Raw genomic sequence first — 27,302 nt, 5'->3', positions numbered from 1 at the left:
GTCACCATGTGCCTGCATGGACCTGCACTTGTGTTTATTGAAGACGTTCAGAGGACTCTCAAATGGTAACAGAGTGCTGAGGTTACAGAAATAATGATGCATGAGATTTTTAGAGTTCCTGCTAACTAAACACGAGATGAGAGGTGAAGGCTGGACAGAAGGATAGCACGTGACCAAAAACAAAAAGGAGGGGCCTATTCACAAAAGTGCACATGTAGATGTACCAATATGTAAATTTACTACTACATATAGCCAAGATGAGGGCGGTGGAGGATTCCCACGGGCCACCCCACATCCTCCCGAAACACTAGACTCATCCAAAGTCTGTCACCTTTATCATAATATACTTGGAAAACCTTTACTTTCTTGTATTTATGTTATTCCAAACCCTAAGTGTCTCCTTCTCAGGACACACAGACCCTAACCCACCTAAATAGAAGGAGATCATTGGGAGTAAGGCCCCGGCAACACCATTATCGAACTCTATATAAGAAAATTATGGAGCGTAAATAATGTCATCGCACTTAAAATGCAAGCTGAAGTGGTCGTAACCTATAATAGTAACTTACTACAAAAGGAGTTTGCACCGGCAATCAACCTATGGATTTTTGCTTCTCTCCCCTCATGGTCCCGGGTGGGGGGATGAGTTCTCTTTAAAAAGAACCAGTGAGCTGTTAGACAGCAGCACACGCCCAGGACATGTGCATGCAAGGCCATGTCATTTAATGTCCAAAATAAATGTCAATTAATTTCTAATATTTATTAGTAACATATGACAAGTAAAATTAAATGTTCCAGCACATTAACTCATCAAATGAAAAGTGTATTAAATAATGAATTTGAATATATTAATTTAATTTATAAATGATTTTAAACAATAATTTAAAAACCCTCCCTCATTATTTTCTATTTAATATTTAGTAAATTTTACTATAAGTAGTGTTCATTGACATTTAATTTTTTTTAATGAAAGTATTTTTCTTTTTCATTAAGATTTTTATTTGAATCTCAATATAAACACACACACACACATATATATATATATTCATACTGAAAAAACACATATTTAAATGTCAAGTTCTTTTTTTGTAATTGTACATTAGTTCCTGTGAGGTGCTGCTTAGGATCTTACTCCCCTGCCTCCACTTACCTGTCATTGACCATGTGTACCTATCAATGACCATGGGTAGAGCCTGGCTTAGTCCGAGGCTGGGCTGGAGTACATTGGAGCATGTTTTGACACCTTTAGGGCTGTAGTAACTTTAGAAGTGTAGTTTATGAACAGCGGCAGTCTTATTCTGCGTTTGGTGTGTTTTGTATTACAATGTCCATCCGTAAATAGCTCACAGGAGAAGTTGAGGGCTCCGCCTGTCGGTTTGTGAATATCACTGTGTAGTAGTTAAGAATACTACTTTATGAACTACAAAATGCAGTTTGTAAATAGCCCAAGAGGGGGCGCATTTGCAGTGAAGGGGCACCAGCTACAGGGGAAACTATGTCAACCACGATGTGGTAAAAGAACAGTGCGGGCTTTAAAGGCTATCGGAAGGGCATGCTGGCAAGTGTAGAGAGATGAGCTGCACGAAGTAGGACTAGCCAGTCGGGTGGCAAGTGAGTTAGACGCTAACTGCTGAACCATGCAGTAATGTGCAGTTTGAGGGCCTGATTTAGAACTCGGCGAATGCGTGACTACGTCACAAGGGTGACAGATATCCCGTCGTCGTCGGCATATACATCCCATTCCATCCTATGGGATTTCTATTTCGGCGGATGGGATATGCTTCACTATTGTGAGTGATGGAGTAACCCGTCCGCCGAGTTCTAATGAGGCCCTGAATCATTCAATTGTGCAATGGGAGCACCTCTCATTTACAACGCTTCGAAACGGCAGCAGTGTGGTAGGAAGCGCTATAAATACTGGGGTGAATTTATTGTAATGTAGAGTTGGGGAGGGGGGGCTCAGGCTATTAAACTCTGCGTAGTCTGACCTCAGAAGCTTGCATTGTCACGGTTTGCTGCCAGGTAGTCTGAGTCATAGGTGGGTGAGGGAAGGACAAACAGGGCACAGGTGGTCCTGATGCTAGGTGTAGCTGTGACGGAGGACCAGGAGGAGACGGAGGCAGAAGGTAGCTTTTTAGGCACCAGTGAATGTAGCACGATCGAGGAAGTCAATGTTACCGATGTTGAGCCAGGGATACCTATCAAAGATGGCGGCCCGGTGACAAATGAGGAGAATGACATTTTACTGCAAAGCTTAAGCCATAGGCTGTGTGCCTAGAAGGGGTGAGGGTGGGTGAGGACCAGAAGTGAAGGCAGATAGAATAATGTAAGGTGCAGAGGCTAGGGGCTTCAGCCCTCAATAAATGTGCGATACAGACACCAGAACTGACACAGAGGTGACAACAGGTGAAGCGCGAAAGAACACAGCAGAAGGAAATGTCATGTACAAACCTGTGTAAATGATGTGTGAGATACAGAATCAAATCTCAGATTGAAGCATATGGAAGAGTGAGTAAAAGTCACAGTAACTGCACAGGGAAGTCATGCGGTGTTACACAGCAACTGCACAGGGAAGTCATGCGGTGTTACACAGCGACTGCACAGGGAAGTCATGCGGTGTTACACAGCAACTGCACAGGGAAGCCATGCGGGGTTACACAGCGACTTCACATACAAAGCGACTGCACAGGGAAGTCATGCGGTGTTACACAGCGACTGCACAGGGAAGTCATGCGGTGTTACACAGCGACTGCACAGGGAAGTCATGCGGTGTTACACAGCGACTGCACAGGGAAGCCATGCGGGGTTACACAGCGACTGCACATACAAAGCGACTGCACAGGGAAGTCATGCGGTGTTACACAGCGACTGCACAGGGAAGTCATGCGGTGTTACACAGCGACTGCACAGGGAGGTCATGCGGTGTTACACAGCGACTGCGCAGGGAAGTCATGCGGTGTTACACAGCGACTGCACAGGGAAGTCATGCGGTGTTACACAGCGACTGCACAGGGAAGTCATGCGGTGTTACACAGCGACTGCACAGGGAGGTCATGCGGTGTTACACAGCGACTGCACAGGGAGGTCATGCGGTGTTACACAGCGACAGCACAGGGAGGTCATGCGGTGTTACACAGCGACTGCACAGGGAAGTCATGCGGTGTTACACAGCGACTGCACAGGGAAGTCATGCGGTGTTACACAGCGACTGCACAGGGAAGTCATGCGGTGTTACACAGCGACTGCACAGGGAAGTCATGCGGTGTTACACAGCGACTGCACAGGGAAGTCATGCGGTGTTACACAGCGACTGCACAGGGAAGTCATGCGGTGTTACACAGCGACTGCACAGGGAAGTCATGCAGTGTTACACAGCGACTGCACAGGGAAGCCATGCGGGGTTACACAGCGACTTCACATACAAAGCGACTGCACAGGGAAGTCATGCGGTGTTACACAGCGACTGCACAGGGAAGTCATGCGGTGTTACACAGCGACTGCACAGGGAAGTCATGCGGTGTTACACAGCGACTGCACAGGGAAGCCATGCGGGGTTACACAGCGACTGCACATACAAAGCGACTGCACAGGGAAGTCATGCGGTGTTACACAGCGACTGCACAGGGAAGTCATGCGGTGTTACACAGCGACTGCACAGGGAGGTCATGCGGTGTTACACAGCGACTGCGCAGGGGAAGTCATGCGGTGTTACACAGCGACTGCACAGGGAAGTCATGCGGTGTTACACAGCGACTGCACAGGGAAGTCATGCGGTGTTACACAGCGACTGCACAGGGAGGTCATGCGGTGTTACACAGCGACTGCACAGGGAGGTCATGTGGTGTTACACAGCGACTGCACAGGGAGGTCATGCGGTGTTACACAGCGACTGCACAGGGAAGTCATGCGGTGTTACACAGCGACTGCACAGGGAAGTCATGCGGTGTTACACAGCGACTGCACAGGGAAGTCATGCGGTGTTACACAGCGACTGCACAGGGAAGTCATGCGGTGTTACACAGCGACTGCACAGGGAAGTCATGCAGTGTTACACAGCGACTGCACAGGGAAGCCATGCGGGGTTACACAGCGACTTCACATACAAAGCGACTGCACAGGGAAGTCATGCGGTGTTACACAGCGACTGCACAGGGAAGTCATGCGGTGTTACACAGCGACTGCACAGGGAAGTCATGCGGTGTTACACAGCGACTGCACAGGGAAGCCATGCGGGGTTACACAGCGACTGCACATACAAAGCGACTGCACAGGGAAGTCATGCGGTGTTACACAGCGACTGCACAGGGAAGTCATGCGGTGTTACACAGCGACTGCACAGGGAGGTCATGCGGTGTTACACAGCGACTGCGCAGGGAAGTCATGCGGTGTTACACAGCGACTGCACAGGGAAGTCATGCGGTGTTACACAGCGACTGCACAGGGAAGTCATGCGGTGTTACACAGCGACTGCACAGGGAGGTCATGCGGTGTTACACAGCGACTGCACAGGGAGGTCATGTGGTGTTACACAGCGACTGCACAGGGAGGTCATGCGGTGTTACACAGCGACTGCACAGGGAAGTCATGCGGTGTTACACAGCGACTGCACAGGGAAGTCATGCGGTGTTACACAGCGACTGCACAGGGAAGTCATGCGGTGTTACACAGCGACTGCACAGGGAAGTCATGCAGTGTTACACAGCGACTGCACAGGGAAGTCATGCGGTGTTACACAGCGACTGCACAGGGAAGTCATGCGGTGTTACACAGCGACTGCACAGGGAAGTCATGCAGTGTTACACAGCGACTGCACAGGGAAGTCATGCGGTGTTACACAGCGACTGCACAGGGAAGTCATGCGGTGTTACACAGCGACTGCACAGGGAAGCCATGCGGGGTTACACAGCGACTGCACATACAAAGCGACTGCACAGGGAAGTCATGCGGTGTTACACAGCGACTGCACAGGGAAGTCATGCGGTGTTACACAGCGACTGCACAGGGAAGTCATGCGGTGTTACACAGCGACTGCACAGGGAAGTCATGCGGTGTTACACAGCGACTGCACAGGGAGGTCATGCGGTGTTACACAGCGACTGCGCAGGGAAGTCATGCGGTGTTACACAGCGACTGCACAGGGAAGTCATGCGGTGTTACACAGCGACTGCACAGGGAAGTCATGCGGTGTTACACAGCGACTGCACAGGGAGGTCATGCGGTGTTACACAGCGACTGCACAGGGAGGTCATGCGGTGTTACACAGCGACTGCACAGGGAGGTCATGCGGTGTTACACAGCGACTGCACAGGGAAGTCATGCGGTGTTACACAGCGACTGCACAGGGAAGTCATGCGGTGTTACACAGCGACTGCACAGGGAAGTCATGCGGTGTTACACAGCGACTGCACAGGGAAGTCATGCGGTGTTACACAGCGACTGCACAGGGAGGTCATGCGGTGTTACACAGCGACTGCACAGGGAGGTCATGCGGTGTTACACAGCGACTGCACAGGGAGGTCATGCGGTGTTACACAGCGACTGCACAGGGAAGTCATGCGGTGTTACACAGCGACTGCACAGGGAAGTCATGCGGTGTTACACAGCGACTGCACAGGGAAGTCATGCGGTGTTACACAGCGACTGCACAGGGAAGTCATGCGGTGTTACACAGCGACTGCACAGGGAAGTCATGCGGTGTTACACAGGACCAGGAGCAGATCTGGGAGCCAAGCATGGATAGAGTAGAAGCAGCAAGAATGGAATAAGATGCCAATGAAGGATGGAAGTCTGCATTCACTCTGTTTCATCTCTGCAAATTTAGGATATATCGGAATATTTAGGGCCAGATGTACATAGCACTGGTTGCAATTTGCAACCCGTATTTTTGCAACCAGTGTGGTCATGTGCAAACTGACCTACGAACTAATGGGTCGATTTGCAAATTAACGAATCCTAGTAGGTCGTAATTCGATGTGCCTTATGAATATTATTCACTTAAGTTACAAATTGCGACCATGTATGGGCCGATTATGATGCAGAGGAACCGGGACTGCCCAACAAGCAATCGGAGGTCCCGCTTCCCAGATTACTATCTGACCGCCGTGTTGGCGGTCTGATCCTGTATTTTTTGCACTGTGGCTTGTGCTGCCGTCGCAGCACAAGCTGCAATGGAAAAAACACAGAGTTTAAACATCGGTGCACCATATGGGAGGCCCCATGGGGTGGACCACCATGAAAGGGCAGGTGGCAGGCAAAATTGTAATCCCAACGGCGCAGCCCAGGCTGCCATTTGAGGATTAGATTTCCGACAACCGTCCCGACTGGCTACGTGAGCCTGTCAGAAGAGGAGCGGAATTCCCCAGCAGGTTTCCCTCGGGCGATCAGTATCGTAAGATTGGCAGTTAGACGGAAACCTCTGATATTGGATGGAAAATCTCCGACATACTGTCAGAGGGTTTTCCGTCCAACATCGTAATGAGGCTAGGCCTGGGCTAAATTTCCGTTCCGCTCGCGGAAATTGCGATAATTTGACATTTTCGCGTTCCACGTAGAGCGCGAAAATGTCCAAATTTCCGCATTCCGCAGCTTAGGGATTATTTGTTTCTTGCTCGCGCTGTAAAATAGTACATTCTCGCGCGCGCGATCGCCTTACCTGAATCACCGCGTTCGCCGACAAGTTTTCCCGATCCGGTCGCGTTCTCCACGAGATGTTGGATTGTTGGTAGCCATTTGCGCTGTCTCGCGACAGTTCGCGCCCGCAGTAATGTCATTGGTCGCGCGATCACGTCTTTCTTCTCGCGATCATGCACCGCGAGAAGAGTGAAAACAAGAAGGCCGCGCCCGCGAGCAACCGCATGGGTAAGTTGGCGAGCCGCAAACACGCAGAAAATACCGCGAACGGGCGGGAAAAAAACTTCCGCATCTTCGCGATATTTCCGCTTGTTTGCGGAGATTTTGAACATTTTCGCGATAATTTGCGATAGTCACTTTCGCAAATTCCGCCCACCCCTAAATGAGGCCCTAAGAATCACAGGCATCACAGGCATGGTTAAAGTCCGATTGGCCGCACTCTGCTCGTCCTACCAGCGTGTTACCTCAAAGCATTGTGGTCCATGAAGTAGCGTCGGCGAGTACGCCTATGCCAAAGTTTAAAGTGAAAATGAGTGTCTCGTTAGCCATCCCTGGACACGTGTTTCGAGGTAGTTGCCTCTCGTCAGCAGGGAATAGGTATGTGTGTGGGGTTGCTGCGTAGTCTGCCATAAAAAGTATTCTCAGGTAAAGTACCACTCAAAGCGCGCAGGTGCGTAGCCATGGGCTCGTCAGCCCCACCGGCTCAAGGGAGCCTGAATATAAACAAAAGTCCGATTGGCCGCACTCTGCTTGTCCTACCAGCGTGTTACCCCAAAGCATTGTGGTCCATGAAGTAGCGTCGGCGAGTATGCCTATGCCAAAGTTTAAAGTGAAAATGAGTGTCGCGTTAGCCATTCCTGGACACGTGTTTCAAGGTAGTTGCCTCTCGTCAGCAGGGAGTAGGTATGTGTGTGGGGTTGCTGCGTAGTCTGCCATTAAAAGTATTCTCAGGTAAAGTACCACTCAAGGCGCGCAGGTGCGTAGCCATGGGCTCGTCAGCCCCACCGGCTCAAGGGAGCCTGAATATGAACAAAAGTCCGATTGGCCGCACTCTGCTCGTCCTACCAGCGTGTTACCCCAAAGCATTGTGGTCCATGGAATAGCGTCGGCGAGTACGCCTATGCCAAAGTTTAAAGTGAAAATGAGTGTCGCGTTAGCCATCCCTGGACACGTGTTTCGAGGTAGTTGCCTCTCATCAGCAGGGAGTAGGTATGTGTGTGGGGTTGCTGCGTAGTCTGCCATAAAAAGTATTCTCAGGTAAAGTACCACTCAAGGCGCGCAGGTGTGTAGCCATGGGCTCGTCAGCCCCGCCGGCTCAAGGGAGCCTGAATATAAACAAAAGTCCGATTGGCCGCACTCTGCTCGTCCTACCAGCGTGTTACCCCAAAGCATTGTGGTCCATGAAGTAGCGTCGGCGAGTACGCCTATGCCAAAGTTTAAAGTGAAAATGAGTGTCGCGTTAGCCATCCCTGGACACGTGTTTCGAGGTAGTTGCCTCTCGTCAGCAGGGAGTAGGTATGTGTGTTTGGTGTTTGGTTGCTGCGTAGTCTGCCATAAAAAGTATTCTCAGGTAAAGTACCACTCAAGGCGCGCAGGTGGGAAGTTATCCCGAAACCCGAGCCATGTCTCGGGCGATATTTTAAAACCCAGGACATGTATCGGGTCTAGAGATCATCAGTTCAACAAGTACTTACTTGCACCCACTGAGGTGAACCACTCAAGAACTCCATCAGAGATCATCAGTTCAACAAGTACTTACTTGCACCCACTGGGGTGAACCACTCAAGAACTTCATGTACCAGCTTCCCTTGGGGTGACCCGGAGGAGGGGCTAGCGGAGTGCGGTCCATTGCGGTTGTTTATAAAAATGGCTCCCTCGAGCTTTGAGCTGACGAGCTCCTGGACGACGCACCTGCGTGCCTGTGCGGGCACTGAGGCCCTTGACGGTTGCTTGGCGGCCCTCTCTTCCACCCCTAACTATTTTCTCTACTGAGGAGGGAAGTTATCCCGAAACCCGAGCCATGTCTCGGGCGATATTTTAAAACTCGGGACATGTATCGGGTCTAGAGATCATCAGTTCAACAAGTACTTACTTGCACCCACTGGGGTGAACCACTCAAGAACTCCATCAGAGATCATCAGTTCAACAAGTACTTACTTGCACCCACTGGGGTGAACCACTCAAGAACTTCATGTACCAGCTTCCCTTGGGGCGACCCGGAGGAGGGGCTAGCGGAGTGCGGTCCATTGCGGTTGTTTATAAAAATGGCTCCCTCGAGCTTTGAGCTGACGAGCACCTGGACGACGCACCTGCGTGCCTGTGCGGGCACTGAGGCCCTTGACGGTTGCTTGGCGGCCCTCTCTTCCACCCCTAACTATTTTCTCGAGTGAGGAGGGAAGTTATCCCGAAACCCGAGCCATGTATCGGGCGATATTTTAAAACCCGGGACATGTATCGGGTCTAGAGATCATCAGTTCAACAAGTACTTACTTGCACCCACTGGGGTGAACCACTCAAGAACTCCATCAGAGATCATCAGTTCAACAAGTACTTACTTGCACCCACTGGGGTGAACCACTCAAGAACTTCATGTACCAGCTTCCCTTGGGGCGACCCGGAGGAGGGGCTAGCGGAGTGCGGTCCATTGCGGTTGTTTATAAAAATGGCTCCCTCGAGCTTTGAGCTGACGAGCTCCTGGACGACGCACCTGCGTGCCTGTGCGGGCACTGAGGCCCTTGACGGTTGCTTGGCGGCCCTCTCTTCCACCTCTAACTATTTTCTCTACTGAGGAGGGAAGTTATCCCGAAACCCGAGCCATGTCTCGGGCGATATTTTAAAACCCGGGACATGTATCGGGTCTAGAGATCATCAGTTCAACAAGTACTTATTTGCACCCACTGGGGTGAACCACTCAAGAACTCTATCAGAGATCATCAGTTCAACAAGTACTTACTTGCACCCACTGGGGTGAACCACTCAAGAACTTCATGTACCAGCTTCCCTTGGGGTGACCCGGAGGAGGGGCTAGCGGAGTGCGGTCCATTGCGGTTGTTTATAAAAATGGCTCCCTGGAGCTTTGAGCTGACGAGCTCCTGGACGACGCACCTGCGTGCCTGTGCGGGCACTGAGGCCCTTGACGGTTGCTTGGCAGCCCTCTCTTCCACCCCTAACTATTTTCTCTACTGAGGAGGGAAGTTATCCCGAAACCCGAGCCATGTCTCGGGCGATATTTTAAAACCCGGGACATGTATCGGGTCTAGAGATCATCAGTTCAACAAGTACTTACTTGCACCCACTGGGGTTAACCACTCAAGAACTTCATGTACCAGCTTCCCTTGGGGCGACCCGGAGGAGGGGCTAGCGGAGTGCGGTCCATTGCGGTTGTTTATAAAAATGGCTCCCTCGAGCTTTGAACTGACGAGCTCCTGGACGACGCACCTGCGTGCCCACGCGACGGTTGCTTGGCGGCCCTCTCTTCCACCCCTAACTATTTTCTCTACTGAGGAGGGAAGTTATCCCGAAACCCGAGCCATGTCTCGGGCGATATTTTAAAATCCGGGATATGTATCGGGTCTAGAGATCATCAGTTCAACAAGTACTTACTTGCACCCACTGGGGTGAACCACTCAAGAACTCCATCAGAGATCATCAGTTCAACAAGTACTTACTTGCACCCACTGGGGTGAACCACTCAAGAACTTCATGTACCAGCTTCCCTTGGGGCGACCCGGAGGAGGGGCTAGCGGAGTGCGGTCCATTGCGGTTGTTTATAAAAATGGCTCCCTCGAGCTTTGAGCTGACGAGCCCCTGGACGACGCACCTGCGTGCCTGTGCGGGCACTGAGGCCCTTGACGGTTGCTTGGCGGCCCTCTCTTCCACCCCTAACTATTTTCTCTACTGAGGAGGGAAGTTATCCCGAAACCCGAGCCATGTCTCGGGCAATATTTTAAAATCCGGGACATGTATCGGGTCTAGAGATCATCAGTTCAACAAGTACTTACTTGCACCCACTGGGGTGAACCACTCAAGAACTCCATCAGAGATCATCAGTTCAACAAGTACTTACTTGCACCCACTGGGGTGAACCACTCAAGAACTTCATGTACCAGCTTCCCTTGGGGCGACCCGGAGGAGGGGCTAGCGGAGTGCGGTCCATTGCGGTTGTTTATAAAAATGGCTCCCTCGAGCTTTGAGCTGACGAGCTCCTGGACGACGCACCTGCGTGCCAGTGCGGGCATTGAGGCCCTTGACGGTTGCTTGGCGGCCCTCTCTTCCACCCCTTACTATTTTCTCTACTGAGGAGGGAAGTTATCCCGAAACCCGAGCCATGTCTCGGGCGATATTTTAAAACCCGGGACATGTATCGGGTCTAGAGATCATCAGTTCAACAAGTACTTACTTGCACCCACTGGGGTGAACCACTCAAGAACTCTATCAGAGATTATCAGTTCAACAAGTACTTACTTGCACACACTGGGGTGAACCACTCAAGAACTTCATGTACCAGCTTCCCTTGGGGTGACCCGGAGGAGGGGCTAGCGGAGTGCGGTCCATTGCGGTGGTTTATAAAAATGGCTCCCTCGAGCTTTGAGCTGACGAGCTCCTGGACGACGCACCTGCATGCCTGTGCGGGCACTGAGGCCCTTGACGGTTGCTTGGCAGCCCTCTCTTCCACCCCTAACTATTTTCTCTACTGAGGAGGGAAGTTATCCCGAAACCCGAGCCATGTCTCGGGCGATATTTTAAAACCCGGGACATGTATCGGGTCTAGAGATCATCAGTTCAACAAGTACTTACTTGCACCCAGTGGGGTGAACCACTCAAGAACTCCATCAGAGATCATCAGTTCAACAAGTACTTACTTGCACCCACTGGGTTGAACCACTCAAGAACTTCATGTACCAGCTTCCCTTGGGGCGACCCGGAGGAGGGGCTAGCGGAGTGCGGTCCATTGCGGTTGATCACAGGCATGGTTGCCTTCTGAGATCAGCAAACCATTTTTTTAATGCAACCAGTTTTCTTTAAAGAAAAACTGGATGTGTTAAAACAAAAAAAGGAAAAGTGTAAGTTTAATTTTTGTTTACGTAGGTAGTGGTCCCTGGGCCCACTGCCTACACAAAAATTCACAAAAGGGAAGCGGTGCTTTGGAGATCCCTTCCTGCTTGTGAAAGGCTTACCACCTCCCTGTTAGGAGGTGGTAAAATATTATTGTTTTGCAACTGGGCTTCAATCGCAAAACATGAATACATACCTATCCAATTCAATATTCGGAATGGATGCCCTAAACATGCCCCTTCTAAATACCAAATTGTTACAGAATCGCAATTTTTTATAGATAAGAAAAGGCGTTTTTGTGGTCACAAATGGCCTGATTTTGTGAATTAGACCCTTTGCGACCACAAAAGGCTTCGCTCGTTTGGCCCTAAATGAACAGTAGGACATGCCTGTCAAAAAGATACGAAGCATAGATCATGCCAGCATGGAATAAAAATACAAATGGAGCGTATAGATGAAATACAGCACACAGGAAGCAGAGTTGAGAGGAGTCATGTGATGTAGGATGTGAAAAGGCTTTGTCTAGATAAAGACAACATGTTATACCTAAGATGTCCACTTAAATGATCAGAATTTGGCAGATACACTATTGTAGGTGAAGTCTAATACTTGCGGCCGTATGAGCCAGCAGCGCAAAGCTTGAGCGTAACACAAAGCCTGTCCTCATATAGTTACCTGCTGAGAGGTGGGCGCACAGCATAAAGTCCTAAGCCCGTAGCCAATAGAGTAGAGGGTGATGCACATTGCCAAGACGATGGCCACCAGATTGATGATCCTCAAGCCATTGAAAAGATCCTGCAGAGAAGAGGATGAGAAGATGGGTCAGGTGCATCATCTAATGGTCACATAGCAGAGCATCACATGAGAAGATGGGATCAGGTGCATCATCCAATGGTCACACAACAGAGCATCACATGAGAAGATGGGATCAGGTGCATCATCTAATGGTCACATAGCAGAGCATCACATGAGAAGATGGGATCAGGGGCATCATCCAATGGTCACACAGCAGAGCATCACATGAGAAGATGGGATCAGGGGCATCATCCAATGGTCACACAGCAGAGCATCACATGAGAAGATGAAATCAGTGCATCATCCAATGGTCACACAGCAGAGCATCACATGAGAAGATGGAATCAGGGGCATCATCCAATGGTCACACAGCAGAGCATCACATGAGAAGATGAGATCAGGTGCATCATCCAATGGTCACATAGCAGAGCATCACATGAAAAGATGGAATCAGGGGCATCATCCAATGGTCACACAGCAGAGCATCACAGTCGTGATGCTCTTGTGAAACCTCTGAAGTACACGGGGAGCAGTATGTGCACCGTCCCGTCCAAGCCACCGCCACCAGCGGAAACTACAACCACCACCGTTACACCAACCCGACTATCACTACATCATCACAAACAGAATTTTGGCATTAGAAGTCAAAACAATTGCCGTGTAGGCTGTCTCACTACAAAAGACTAGTGGGAAAGTCCTAAAGTTAGCCCATCTAAAGCCTGTGGTGGGAAGCCCCAGTTGCAAATGGTGGTTCCCGCACACAGACTGGTTTATGACTTGGTTTCATTTTCCAAAGTGAATAAGTATGAGGGAGGTGGCATTCTGCAGCCCCTCAGAGAATGGCTGGCAATGCAGAGGTGGAGGCCTACTTGTGAAAGCCGACCTCCACCCCTACATTCACATTTGCTGCGTGGCTACATTGGTTTTATAACAGTAGCCCAAGGCCCTTAAAGTGCCAGAGCCTGTTTTTAAAAATGAAAGTCGGCATGCAGCGAATGACACCTAGCCCCCGGGCCTGCTGGGACTGTTTGCAAAGGCACAGATTCCATGTGCAAATAAGATACCATGCCACGCTGGGTGTTAGTGCCTGTTGAATGGTTTGGCACTGCAACTGTTGTTGCAAACCATAATACATGTCATTCCAAATCATAAGGAACACAGTATATGCTCCTGTCACCCAAGACCCTCTTGGGAAATTTGGATTCAGCCAGAAAGACTTTTGAGACTCACAATGTACCTTTAATACATCACGGTAGACCCTTCTGTGGTCGTAAAGCCTGTGATTTAGTGAATCACATGGTTTGCGATTGCAAAGTTTTGGTACATTAACTGCTAGTTTACAAAATGTGCCAAGCTTTGATTGCATGATGTAACGTTAAAACAATTAGAAATATAGTAAAAAGGTGGCACATGCTATACCTACAATACACATGCTCATTTAACAAGAATATGAATTATTGTGTTATTACTGTACTGCAATAATAAGCATTGGCAAAGCTATAGGTGTGCTGTTGGCTGCCAAACTTTTGCTTTGTCAGTGCTTGTTTTGTTTTACTGTTTCTTGTCAAACTTTATTGTCGAGGGAGCTACCGGACCATTGCAAATCTAAAAAACACGTTGGCTAAAAGCAAAACTAATTTTTGATCTATCTTTAGAAGAATGCATTGTAATTGTAGTGTCTGGCACACGTGTGTGTGTGTGAGTGTGTCAGTGCTGTTGTGTCTAGGCCACACACAGAGCTTAATAATACTAAGGGTGGGCGTAGTTCGCGAAGTAGCACTTCGCGAAGCTACGCAAAGTGAAGTTCGCACTACGCGAGCTACGCGTAGCACTTCGCGAACTGCGTAGTAACATGTTCGCACTGTGCAAGATGTTGTTTTCAATGATTGCACAGTGCGGACAAGCAACCGGCACTGTGCAATCATTGAAAATGGCATCTTGCACAGTGCGAGCTGTAGTTTTCTGCTGCTCGAGTAGATTTTTACTCGAGCAGCAGTTTTCTCAACGCGAACTGGTAGTTTCTCATCGCAAGCGGTCGCGAGCATACACGACCCCTCGCAATGAGAAACCTGACCTCCTCGCGTTGGGAATCTCGCCGGGAGGTTTATTTTCCATGCTTGCGATCGCCAACTTGATGTTGCTGATCGCGAACAAGGAAAAAGTCTCGCCGGGATGTCATTTTGCTTGCTCGCGGTCGCCAACTTGACGTTGAGGACCGCGAGCAAGCAAAAAATGACCGCAGCACTACGCAACACTACGCTACGCGTGTTCGCACTGTGCTACGTGCAGTTCGCGTAGTGCGAAGTAGCGCGAACTTCGCAAACTACGCGAGCGTAGCGTAGTGCTTCGCCCAGGCCTAAATAATACACATCTTTATTGTGCTGAGCGCAACTGCAAACTCAACATTCTAATCCAAGCTTTCATTGCGTTCTGCTCTAAAACTAAGAACTAACCAAGAATGTTCCGCCATACAACTTGCAAGACACCACAACTGCCCCATGATGTATGAGCCCTAGAGGGTATTATCAAAATGTGAATGGCACATCACTAGACCAATGGATGAAGGGGGCTGGCTAAAACTCCCTAAAATCAAGTATATATACAATTTTCAGTAGTAAACGGGGCTAATAGTCATTTTGTTTTTCGCATTTAGCACCTAGTGCGGGGACAATTGTTAAAATATTGTTCATCTCCTACATGGTTTTGCACTAAAATGTTTTTACTGCTACAACGTTCTATTTTTACATGTGGTCTGAACTGAAATGATTTTATAAATTTAAAAAAAATCAAATATCTGCTGCTAATTAGGGGAACCAAAATATATTGGGAAGCCCATATTTTTGTAGACTCACTTTCTGAGTGGTCGGCCTTACACACGACGGAGGTAGTTTGAGCCACGTGTCAAGACCTGTATCTTTCAGGTTGGCAATCTAGCCTTTCGATGTGTGCGAAGCATAAAAGGGAGGGCGATGCGCGGCTGTGCCGCTGGTGCGTCAAATCGTGCTAAAGGCAAGCCTGTCTGCGCCAGTCCGCGCCTGGACGACACCAGACACCAGTAGTACCCCAGAAGTCAACGGTAAGATTACCATACACGCGGGAATTCCTACTGAAATTAAATAAACCAGTAGCACATGATTCAAACTGCTGTGCTAGGTGGTCACCAAACCTAATTGAAGGCCCGCACACTTGTCGTAACTGCAGGCGGGAGACTCTTAGCAGTGACCATTTGTTCAGGACCTCCCCAGCATCTCTCATATCCTCAGTGAGCATGCTTTGAATGCTCATACTCTAATGCTCGTTCACCCCCTAAACATTCTGTAGAATTTTGGGATCTAATTAGAAATGAAATGCCAGATGTAGTATTTATTACTGAAACCTGGCTCCATGAATCTGCCATGCCTGACTTTGCCATCTCAATACCGCCTAACTATAGGATTCTGGATTGTCATAGGGCTGGCCGCCATGGAGGTGGCGCGGCCCTAGTTTTTAGCGACATTCATGCGTTCTCCTTGGAAGACAGCCGCTCGGCGGAGGAGGGAGAATGGCTTGCTTTTGATCTAACTCTACAAGATCTAAGGTTATTAGGAGGCCCTCTTGTATATTGGCCACCGGGACACCATGCTCAGTGGGCCGCTAATGCTGAAACACAATAGGTACATGTTTATTGGTGACTTTAATTTTCATTTTGAACAGCAGAAGATGCTTTCTGCAAACAATTGGGGAACGATTTGCTCATGCGACTACTTACTCAAGTAGTTAGCGGTCCTACTCACCAGTAGGACATACTTCAGACCCGCTTTTCTCAAACTCTAATAACATACAGGAGAGTAATATTTGTTCACGGTTATCACCAATGTTGAGTGCATTTTTTACCCAGATTTTTAATATTTCGCTAAATACAGCAACTTACGCAAACATATGGAATATGCACGAATTCTCCCTTTAGCCAAAAAAGTGAACTTTGGGACATCCACCCTATCGAATTATCGCCCCATTTCGCTGCTGCCATTTAAGGCTCCTGTATTGAAAGAAATTGGTTAACTGTCAGGTATCTTCCTTCTTGGAGGATAATAAGTTGCTTGACCCTTCCCAGTCGGGCTTCAGAGTGGACACCAGCACAGAGAGGGCCCTCATTGCAGCTTTGGATAATATTAGGCTAAAGGTAGATCAGGGAAAACGTTCCTGGAACTGTCTGCACCATCTGATACTGTCTCACACGGACTCCTGATGAAGAGGCGGCATGAAACGGATTTCCGTTCCACCACCCTCCAATGGTTCGGTCATTTCTTTCTAAGAGATCCCAGTCCGTACAGCTGGACCAATTTAGATCGCATCTCCATAGCTCGGAATACGGTGTCCCCCAGGTCTCAGCACTGAGCCCTACACCATTTAATGGGAATGTCGCAACTCTCGCCATTCTGTTTAAAAAGTGGTGCTTTGACATTTGCCCTTATGCTGACGACACCCAGCTGATCATCTCCTTGGGCGACGATCAGTCTAATACCAGACAAGACCTGGCGGGATGTCTTTCGGAGGTGGCTGGTAGGATGTCAGCGCACTGCCTGTAGCTCAATGTGAGAAATCTGAAATCTTGCTGTTTGGTGGTGCTGAAAACGTGTTGGATGCTTCCTGGTGGCCTCTATCGCTTGCCCCTGCTGCAGTGCTGAAAATATAAGCAAGATGTCTTGGAATCATTATAGATCAAACCCTCACCATGAAAGATCGGGTGTTAGCGGCCTGTGGCAGCGTTTTGGACTGTTAAAACTTCTTAGAAAATTGCTTAGATGAATCCAGATGGTTTGGCGCCGCACGGTTGTTCAGGCTTCAATAATCAGTCGCCTGGACTATGGAAATGCATTATTTAGGGAAATTGCAGACTATCTGTTCACATGCTTCCAAACGTTTCACAATGCAGCCGCTAAGCTGATTTACAATAAAGGCAGAACGCAATTCTGCAACTTCTTTAAATCATTACATTGGCCACCAATACGTAAGAGGTCTCAGTTTAAGCTACTCTGTCACGCGCATAGGTCTTTGCATAACTAAGGCCCACTGCTCTTAAGAAATAGGGTTTACTTTTATCAATCTACAAGACATCTAAGATCATCTCGCTTGACCTTAGCTAAAGTGATTAAGATCAAGAAGGCCAGAGCGGGTGGCCGCTCCTTTACTTTTTTGCCAGCCACCTTCTGGAATCTGCTCCCCCTGGATATTCGACGATCCAAGGATTGTCTCATTTTTTTTTTTTAAACTTTTTATTAAGAAAAAACATAAATCAACAATTAACAAAACCTGGTGCAATTTCAAAAACAAAGTGCAATTCCTGAGGACAACAGAAAATAAAAACACAAGAAATGAATACAGTTGGGTCAAAAGATACTTTGGTCAAAAGATACATTAAGTATATCATCAAGCCATGCGACAAAATCCTTACGGCGATTCACGGTCAATAGTGTCAGAAAACGCATCATTGAATGGGGTGCAGATAAGATCTCTACTTTCGTTCCAGGGGCCCCATACCTTGGTCCACTTGCCAGGGCAACCTCTGCTTTCGTATATCGCCCTTTCCGCTTGCATGCACCAGTCCATGTCTGATTCCCAATTGGAATGTCTGAGTGCAACTCCACCCTTCCAGGTTCTAGCAATATTACGTTTGGCAATCATACAACCCAGCGTGACGCAGAGACGTCCAAACCTGATTAGGTCAGTGGCCTCCCAGACATTTAAAAGACAAAGACGAGGGGATACATCAATCGGTTTATGACATATTCGGGACATGGCCAATACCACTCTCCCCCAGTATGTTTGAAGGTCGATACAATCCCACCATTGGTGTAAGACAGTTCAGCCACGGGGACAGACCGGAGAGGATAAAAGACCCATCTTGGCCAGAGCCAAACTGGTATTGTACGGTCTATGTAGTAGTTTAAGCTGTATAAATTTTAAACGAGAACGGATAGCCACCTCCTGAGGTGGATTGTCTCATATTTAGGAGAAGATTGAAGACATGGCTCTAACCTGACTAATGAAGCTCTGACTCCAACCTTCACTCTGCGGAAATTAAATGGTAGTTACAAGCGCTGTGATACCCCCGAGGGGATGAATCTATGCCAGTGGCGTAATGAAAATTGAGGGGTCCCCCCTGCAAGGTACGTGGAGGTGCCCCCTCTGGACTCTATCAGGAGCTCTCTGGCTGAAGTGCGGTGCTGAGGGGGCCCCCTGGAGCTTGGGCCCCCCCCCCCACACCGAGGGGGCTGCGGGGGCCTGTGTTACGCCTCTGATCTATGTGCTCTACAAAAACCGTAAATACATAAAAAAATATGATATATGTAATTCCTGTAAAATAAAAATGTCTTGGCTAACATCAGACCTAAAAATGCAATGGCTGTGTTCTCCAGGGAGGGAGTGGAGTAGAAAAGACATACTAGGAAGAAGCAGAGAAAAGGCCAGGTCTTCAGCACCTTTTGCCGTACGCAGTCTGTGGAGAAGCAACCAACTGCTTCTTCTGAGGGGATCGTAAGAACACTGGTTATGTGTGCATGGGGTCAGTGCAGTGTACGATCCTGCTCCTTGTCACTGTGCACCATGGACATCATGCAGAGACATCTGGCGGGAACAGGAGAACCAAGAATCTGAGGGTCACTCCCTCGGACTGCTCCCAGTCACATAGCTCTAGCAGGCAGGGACAGGGTCAAAGTAACACCTGTCTGTATTTATCTGCAGAGAACACAAGCCCTCAGTTGGTTTTTCAAAAATGACTGAAGATTTGAGGGACTCCCAGCAGGTGTGGTCTGACTCAAGGGTGATTTGAGGGACACCCAGCAGTTGTGGTCTGACTCAAGGGACTCCCAGCAGTTGTGGTCTGACTCAAGGGTGATTTGAGGGACACCCAGCAGTTGTGGTCTGACTCAAGGGACTCCCAGCAGTTGTGGTCTGACTCAAGGGTGATTTGAGGGACACCCAGCAGTTGTGGTCTGACTCAAGGGACTCCCAGCAGTTGTGGTCTGACTCAAGGTTGATTTGAGGGACTCCCAGCAGTTGTGGTCTGACTCAAGGGTGATTTGAGGGACACCCAGCAGTTGTGGTCTGACTCCAGGGTGATTTGAGGGACTCCCAGCAGTTGTGGTCTGACTCAAGGGTGATTTGAGGGACACCCAGCAGTTGTGGTCTGACTCAAGGGTGATTTGAGGGACTCCCAGCAGTTGTGGTCTGACTCAAGGGTGATTTGAGGGACTCCCAGCAGTTGTGGTCTGACTCAAGGGTGATTTGAGGGACACCCAGCAGTTGTGGTCTGACTCAAGGGTGATTTGAGGGACTCCCAGCAGTTGTGGTCTGACTCAAGGGTGATTTGAGGGACACCCAGCAGTTGTGGTCTGACTCAAGGGTGATTTGAGGGACTCCCAGCAGTTGTGGTCTGACTCAAGGGTGATTTGAGGGACTCCCAGCAGTTGTGGTCTGACTCAAGGGTGATTCTGGTCAGAGGGTTTGATATATAGAAACGGACACTGTCTAATCCGAGGGATGTGCCTCCTGCGATCCAGCTGCCCACTGTCCTCCAGTTACATGCCTGGGTTGGCCATGAGACAGCACTGGTGTGGGCTCAAGACCTGTGGTTTACCATCCTTCGCAGCGGTGTACATCAATGTCAGCTCAAGACCACCTACTCTAGCAGAGAGTCTCAAGATTGCTGTCACCCAGCAGGGAGAGATCACAGTTCCGCAGGATTGGAATGTATTCCATCCATCCTTCAGCACCCCGTCAGATCTAAAGGTGGTAGGGTGAAACCTCAGCTGTGAGAGCCATTTCTTCACCCTTCCAAGATCCACAAAATGGCTACTACTGACTTGCGTAATAGTAACACCACCTATTCAAATGCCTGGAGACAATTTAGCCAGTGGTGGTGCTATACAAATAATCATAATTCTTATTTCGAAAATACACATATATTGCAGACAATCTCGAGACTCATGCCATTTGACATACCTGAGCATTACTGAACTGGCAAAGGGAGATCTCTGTATGAAGTGCTTGGTACAGAGGTCCAAGTACTATCTTTAAAAGATGAAATCAAGCAAGAGGACTTGTTTCCCCTCATCTATCTCCACAGGATGTGATATCACACAGGAAGTGATATCACTGGATTTTGCTTCATCCAACTGCACAGGAAGTGACATCACTGGTTCCCCACCAAAGCGGTCTTCACTTAATGGAGGCTACAGGGCAGAGGTCCCGCTGGCCTACCAAAGCAGCGACAAGGGCAAATCCATCAGTGCCCGTTTACGCCCCACTCAGCGCCATGACCCCTGGTCCTCCTCCCATCCACCACCCTCCATAGCAACTCCTACTCCACTGCAACCATCCGCTTCCTGAACCCTGGTCGCAACTCCCAGTGCTGCTGCTGTGCCTCATCGCCCTGTAGATGCATGCTCATGTTCCATCTGCCATTTCACAGGCAACCTCCCACCTCGCTCTCCCCACACATCTCACACACCCAACACACTATAGACACACTCAACACATACCGGACACCCACTACCCCATTACCCTTTCTGTCTTTCATACTCATTAATAGTCGCTCCCTCATTAAACACGCCAGAAATGTTAGGGATCAGCTCTACAACTGCTCACCAGACCTGCTCTATCTAACCGAAATCTGGCTAACTCCCTCATCGCCCCCTGTCATTGCCAAGGCAATCCCTCTCCAAATACAAGATCGCAAGATATGCCTGGATAAACAGACCCGTAGGCAGAATCGCTAACATGTTCAAAGAATTCATCCAGTGCTCAACCATCTCAGAAGTAACCACCAGCAACATGGAACACAGGAGCTAAAAACTTCTCATCACCGCCAACTACACTCTGAGCAGCCCCCTCATCTACCACTCTCCCGGACTATGTACCAACCTTACGTACTTCATTGCCCACCTGATCCTCAACTCCAGCGCTTTCAAACTGCTCGACGACCTCTACTGCCACCTGGAGAACCTCACCAATCCCAACAAAGACCAACCTCCTCAAGGACCTGTCCAACCTAAGACTCACCTTGCGAGTGGAAAGCCCCACACATGCCACTAGACGCATACTGAACCACATCTTCACCAGCTTCAGCAACATCACAGTAGACAAGCTCATACGATCACCTGGCCTGACCACAACCTCATCAACTTTAGCATACCAATCTCACACCACATCAGAAACACCATCACCAAATCTTCATGACGGGACAGGAACAAGATCTCAGAAGCACCCTGGTCGTCCGAACTCCTACACCACCGGCCCCGACACATCAACAACCTCCCCAAATCCATTTCCAGCTTCAACCCTGGATCACCACCTGTGCAGGCACTCTGGCTCCTCTCAAAATCAACAAAGCTACATCAGCTAGACCGCAAGCAAGCTAGAACTCTGACAAACTCAGGCTCACCAAATGCCACTGCAAGCAACCTGAACGCAGATAGAGACAAAGTCGAAATTACACCTACAAGAGCAAATGCAACTCTGCCCTGAGACCCTACCATCAGCAAATCATCAATCAATCAATAAATCAATCAGGGGTTTGTAGAGCCCGCTACTCACCCATGAGGGTCTCAAGGCGCTGGGGGAGAGGGAAAAGCTCCAGATCATTCGAAGAGCCAGGTCTTGAGGCTCTTCCTGAAGGTGTGCAGGGTGGGGGAGCGTCTGCCAGGGCGAGGTTGGCGGAGCGGAGGTTCCTTTTGGGTACGTGGAAGGAGACTCTTTCGTTGAGGTATTTGGGTCTGATGTTGTGGATGTATTTGTAGGCATGGGTGAGTAGCTTGAATGTTACTCTCTTCTCGATGGGGAGCCAGTGTAGGTCTCGCAGGTGCTGGTCATGTGCTTGTGTCGTGGGGTTCCGAGGACGAGTCTGGCTGCGGTGAACTGGATGGTTTGAAGCTTGTGTAGCCGGGCTTTGTTGATTCCTGCGTAGAGGGCATTACCGTAGTCCAGTCTGCTGGGTATGAGTGCATGGCTGATGGTCTTTCAGCATTCGGGGGGATCCACTTGAAGGTCTTGCAGAGGATGCGGAGGGAGTTGAAGCAGGTGGAGGTGACGGTGTTGGTCTGGCGGGTCATGGTGAGGGAGGAGTCTAGAATGATGCCGAGGTTCCGGGTGTGGTCCGTCGGGGTGGGTGGTTTTCCGAGCACAGGGGGCCACCAGGAGCTGTCCCATGTAGTGGGGGAGGGTCGAGGACGAGGACCTCACTCTTCTCCGAGTTCAGTTTTAGGCAGCTGTCGTTCATCCATGCTGCAACGTCTTTAATTCCTTCTTGGAAGCTGAGTCTGGTGTCATCGGGGTTCTTCGTGAGAGGGAGGATGAGCTGGGTGTCATCGGCATATGATGCTATGCTGAGTCCAAGCTGTCCGACGATGGCGGTGAGGGGGGCCATGTAGATGTTAAAGAGCGTGGGGCTGAGCGAGGAGCCTTGAGTTGATCTCTGTAGGTTTGGACAGAAAGGGGGGGGGGGGGAGTCTGATCAAGGAGCAGATCTAGTCGAGGGCAGTTCCTCGTATACCAGCGTTGTGAAGTCTGGCTGCGAGAGTGGGGTGTGAGACGGTGTCAAAGGATGCGTAGAGGTCTAGTAGGATGAGGGCCGCAGTATGGCTCTGGTTGAGTAGCATGCGCGGTGGCGGCAAGGAGGGCGGTCTCGGTGCTGTGGTTGCTGCAAAAGCCAGACTGGGAGGAGTCGAGGATGGCGTTCTCTTCGATGAAGGTGGTCAGCTGGGTGTTGATGAATCTCTTGGTGACTTTGGCTGCGAAGGGATGGAGAGAGATGGGCCGGTAGTATTTCAGGTCCACCTCGTCGGCTGAGGGTTTCTTGAAGAGAGGCTTGACCTCTGACAGCTTCCAGTCCTCGGGGAAGATGCTGGTTTCGAGGGAGGCTTTGATGGTCCAGCCTAGTTCGGTTGCTATGGCGGCTCTGTGGTAGATGTGCGGCGGGCAGGGGTCCGTGGGGGCTCCTGAGTGGGTGTTCTTCATGGTCGTGGTGGTGTCTCCGGTAGTAGCGGTTTTTCAGGTGGTGATGGTCGGTTGGTTGTCGGTGGTGGGGAGGGGGAAAAAACGGGCAGAGAGTGCGGGACGGTACAATAACAAACAAAGGCACAATGAGTGAAAAGAGAATAAAAAGCACAAAAGAATAAAAGCACAATGAGGAAAGGCAGTCAGAGAGACAACAGGGCAAAACCTCTACCTGCCTAGGGCATATGCACAGCATAGCAGCCGGAGCTACGGAGGGAGAGAGCAGGTCCTTGACCGAGGTCAGAGGTCCTGGTCGCGCTCACCACACAGCGGCCGGCATTAAATAGGGGAGAGAGGCACAGCTGGGAGGCGGGAGCTTGAATCGGTGGGGGCAGGGGTGGTGGGGGCTGCAGGGGAAGCGGGGAAAAACGGGCAGAGAGGGCGGAACGATACAATAACAAACAAAGGCACAATAAGTGAAAAGAGAATAAAAAGCACAAAAGAATAAAAGCATAATGAGGAAAGGCAGTCAGAGAGACAACAGGGCAAACCAAGAAGAGCGCAGCCTAGACTCGAACCCCAACCTGCACCGAGTCCTGCCTAGGGCAGAAGCTTGTTTCCGGTCTAGGGAAGGCATGGCTTGGCAGTTCGGGCTGGACTGTTCCCATGAGGCACAGGGTCAGACTGATTTGCATATGGCCATGTCTAAACTGGGGTGGCAGAGTGGGCTAAAGAACGGTGATGGATCAAACCCAGATCTGTTGACTGGGTGTGAGTGTTTGATTGCTTCTGATGCTCCGTCCATCACCACCCCCTTTTGTACCGCTTTGTTCGCCATAAGTTGGCAGGGTATGCTCAGGCGTGAGTCCCTTGCTCACTTTGCCACTGGATTCAAGCAAGCCTGGCTGAAGACGGCTGAAATGCCAGAAACCGGTCCTAGGAAGCTTGTTTCCGGTCCAGGGAAGGCATGGCTTGGCAGTTCGGGCTGGACTGTTCCCATGAGGCACAGGGTCAGACTGATTTGCATATGGCCATGTCTGAACTGGGGTGGCAGAGTGGGCTAAAGAACGGTGATGGATCAAACCCAGATCTGTTGACTGGGTAGGAGTGTTTGATTGGTTCTGATGCTCCGTCCATCACCACCCCCTTTTGTACCGCTTTGTTCGCCATAAGTTGGCAGGGTATGCTCAGACGTGAGTCCCTTGCTCACTTTGCCACTGGATTCAAGCAAGCCTGGCTGAAGACGGCTGAAATGCCAGAAACCGGTCCTAGGAAGCTTGTTTCCGGTCCAGGGAAGGCATGGCTTGGCAGTTCGGGCTGGACTGTTCCCATGAGGCACAGGGTCAGACTGATTTGCATATGGCCATGTCTGAACTGGGGTGGCAGAGTGGGCTAAAGAACGGTGATGGATCAAACCCAGATCTGTTGACTGGGTGTGAGTGTTTGATTGGTTCTGATGCTCCGTCCATCATCACCCCCTTTTGTACCGCTTAGGGCAGATGCACAGCACAGCAGCCGGAGCTACAGAGGGAGAGAGCAGGTCCGTGGCCGAGGTCAGAGGTCATACTTGCGCTCACCACGCAAGGGCCGGCATTAAATAGGGGAGGAGGAGGGAGGCACAGCTGGAAGGCGGAAGCGGGAATCGGCGGGGGGAGGGCTGCGGGGGCAGCAGCGTCGGTTGGAGAAGCAGGAAAAAACGGGCAGAGAGGGCGGAAGGGTACAATAACAAACAAAGGCACAATGAGTGAAAAGAGAATAAAAAGCACAAAAGAATAAAAGCACAATGAGGAAAGGCAGTCAGAGAGACAACAGGGCAAAACCAAGAAGGACGCATCCTAGGCAGGAGCCGAGGCTCGAACCTCTACCTGCAATGAGTCCTGCCTAGGGCAGATGCACAGCACAGCAGCCGGAGCTACAGAGGGAGAGAGCAGGTCCCTGGCCGAAGTCAGTGGTCCTGCTCATAGCAACTAAACGCTCCATGCTCACTGACCACAACGAAAGCAGTACCAACAATGTCAAGGAAATCTTTGCCATAATTAAAGACTTTGCCCTCAATGGCAGAAAGCTCCACTATCATAACCCCCAGTTTAACCGAGCTGTCCGTAGTCTTCACCAATAAGATCACCAGCATCTAAAAAACAGTTGAGCCCCAACCAGACTCTCACAGACTTTTTGCCCTTCTTTACCAACACCCAGAGTACCACCCTGACCACCCCACCTGGGTCACCATCACCACTCAAGAAATAGCAAATACTATGCAGTCCATTAACACCAGAGCACCCTTGGTCCTGCCCTCGCCTCGTCTTCATGAAAGAACTGGATCCCATGAGTGCAGTCCTCACCCTGATCCTGAACGACTCAATCATTTCAGCCAACTATGTGAATGCCTGAAACATGCCACATTACTCCCTCTCAAGAACCCTCAGCAGACCCCAAGATGCTTGCCAACTACTGACCTATCTCCCTCCTATCCGACCTGGCAAAAGTCATGGAAAAGATGATAAACACATAGCCACCCGCTTCCCTGACAACCACCTCGTTTACAGCAGTCAGTCCGGGTTCAAGCCCAACCACAATACAGAGACGACATCCAGATGATCATGGGCAGAGGTGACACTGCTTCCCTCATCCTACTCGATCTTTCCGCAGCGTTCGACACCATCTCCCACCCAATGACTGTATGAAGCTGGCATCCAAGTCAGCCTAGCCCCCTTCACCTTGGATGCTGCAACCTCATCTGCAGATTTCCACAAGGATTCTCAATCAGTCCGACTCTGTTCAACGCCTACATGATCCTACTCGCCAGCATCATCCACGTCCATGGAATCAACATCAAATCCTATGTTGACAACACACATCTCATACCCTCCCTCCCCGACAAGATGCCAAACACCCGGACCAATTTCTCCGCAAGACACCACATTGATGAAAACCAACTGACTCAAACTCCACCCAGTCAATATGGAAGTAGTAGTCTTCAGCAAAGACACGTCGCTCTGGGACCCCTTGGTGGCCAGCCAAGCACAGACCCACATACCTCCTTGAAGCCCATGCAAATAACTACGAAATAGTAGTTAACAACCAACTCACCATGACCGGCCAGGTGAACATGGTGTCCATCTCCTGCCTCCACATACTCAAGAGTCTCTAGAAGGTCTTCAAATGGCTCCCCACCAACACTAGCAGAAGGCATCACCCAAGCCCTCATCAACAGCAAACTGGTCTACGGAAATGCACTCTATGCTGGAATTAACGGTCAGATAACTAGAAGACTCCAGATCACACAAATCTCAGCAGCCAGACTCTCCCTCAACCTCCCATCCCACACTCACATCACCAAGCACCTCAAAGAGCTCCACTGGCTCCCAAACCACAAACATGCTCTCCTCAAACTCCTCACAAATACATACAAATCCTTACACAAGATTGGCCGACGTACTTCAGGAACCACACAAACTTTCGCTTCCGGACGCCTCTGTTCAGCAGGATTCCTACTCGCAAACAACCTCCACATAAGCAGAACCAGATCTGGCAGTAGTGACTTCTCCTACCTCACTCCTCAGGCCTGGAATGACCCAACTGTCGTCTCTGTTCTTGAATTTGGAAACTGAAGACCTGGCTTAATACCTAGCCCTGACCCTGGAGCAGCCCATATAGCGTCTATTTCAGATCCAGGATTCCACCCCCCGGGTGAGTTGTGCGCTAAATAAATAAACATGACTTAACATAACATCCAGCAGTGAGTTATCACAAGGTGTCGTAGGTTTCATTATGCAGAGGTACCTACACACCATGTCCAGTCTTGAGAGCATTTGAATGTAGGGATGGTAGCTTACTCATTGGAAGAA

The 27,302-nt window shown here is 49.9% G+C and overlaps 1 protein-coding gene across 1 annotated transcript in view; it reads right to left on the bottom strand.

Moving 5' to 3' along the window:
- LOC146839434 (transmembrane protein 176B-like) overlaps positions 1-27,302 on the bottom strand; it is an 88,889-nt gene that overhangs the window by 279 nt on the left and 61,308 nt on the right. Inside the window, exon 7 of the mRNA XM_085651485.1 lies at positions 12,361-12,480. Within this exon, the coding sequence (XP_085507611.1) occupies positions 12,361-12,480 (120 nt within the window). The remainder of the gene's footprint in view (positions 1-12,360; positions 12,481-27,302) is intronic.

Source organism: Triturus cristatus, chromosome 4_1 (genome assembly GCF_964204655.1).
Source record: "Triturus cristatus chromosome 4_1, aTriCri1.1, whole genome shotgun sequence".
NCBI lineage: Eukaryota > Metazoa > Chordata > Amphibia > Caudata > Salamandridae > Triturus > Triturus cristatus.
Note: the sequence above shows the minus strand (reverse complement) of the source record. Positions and strands in the feature narration are given on the sequence as shown.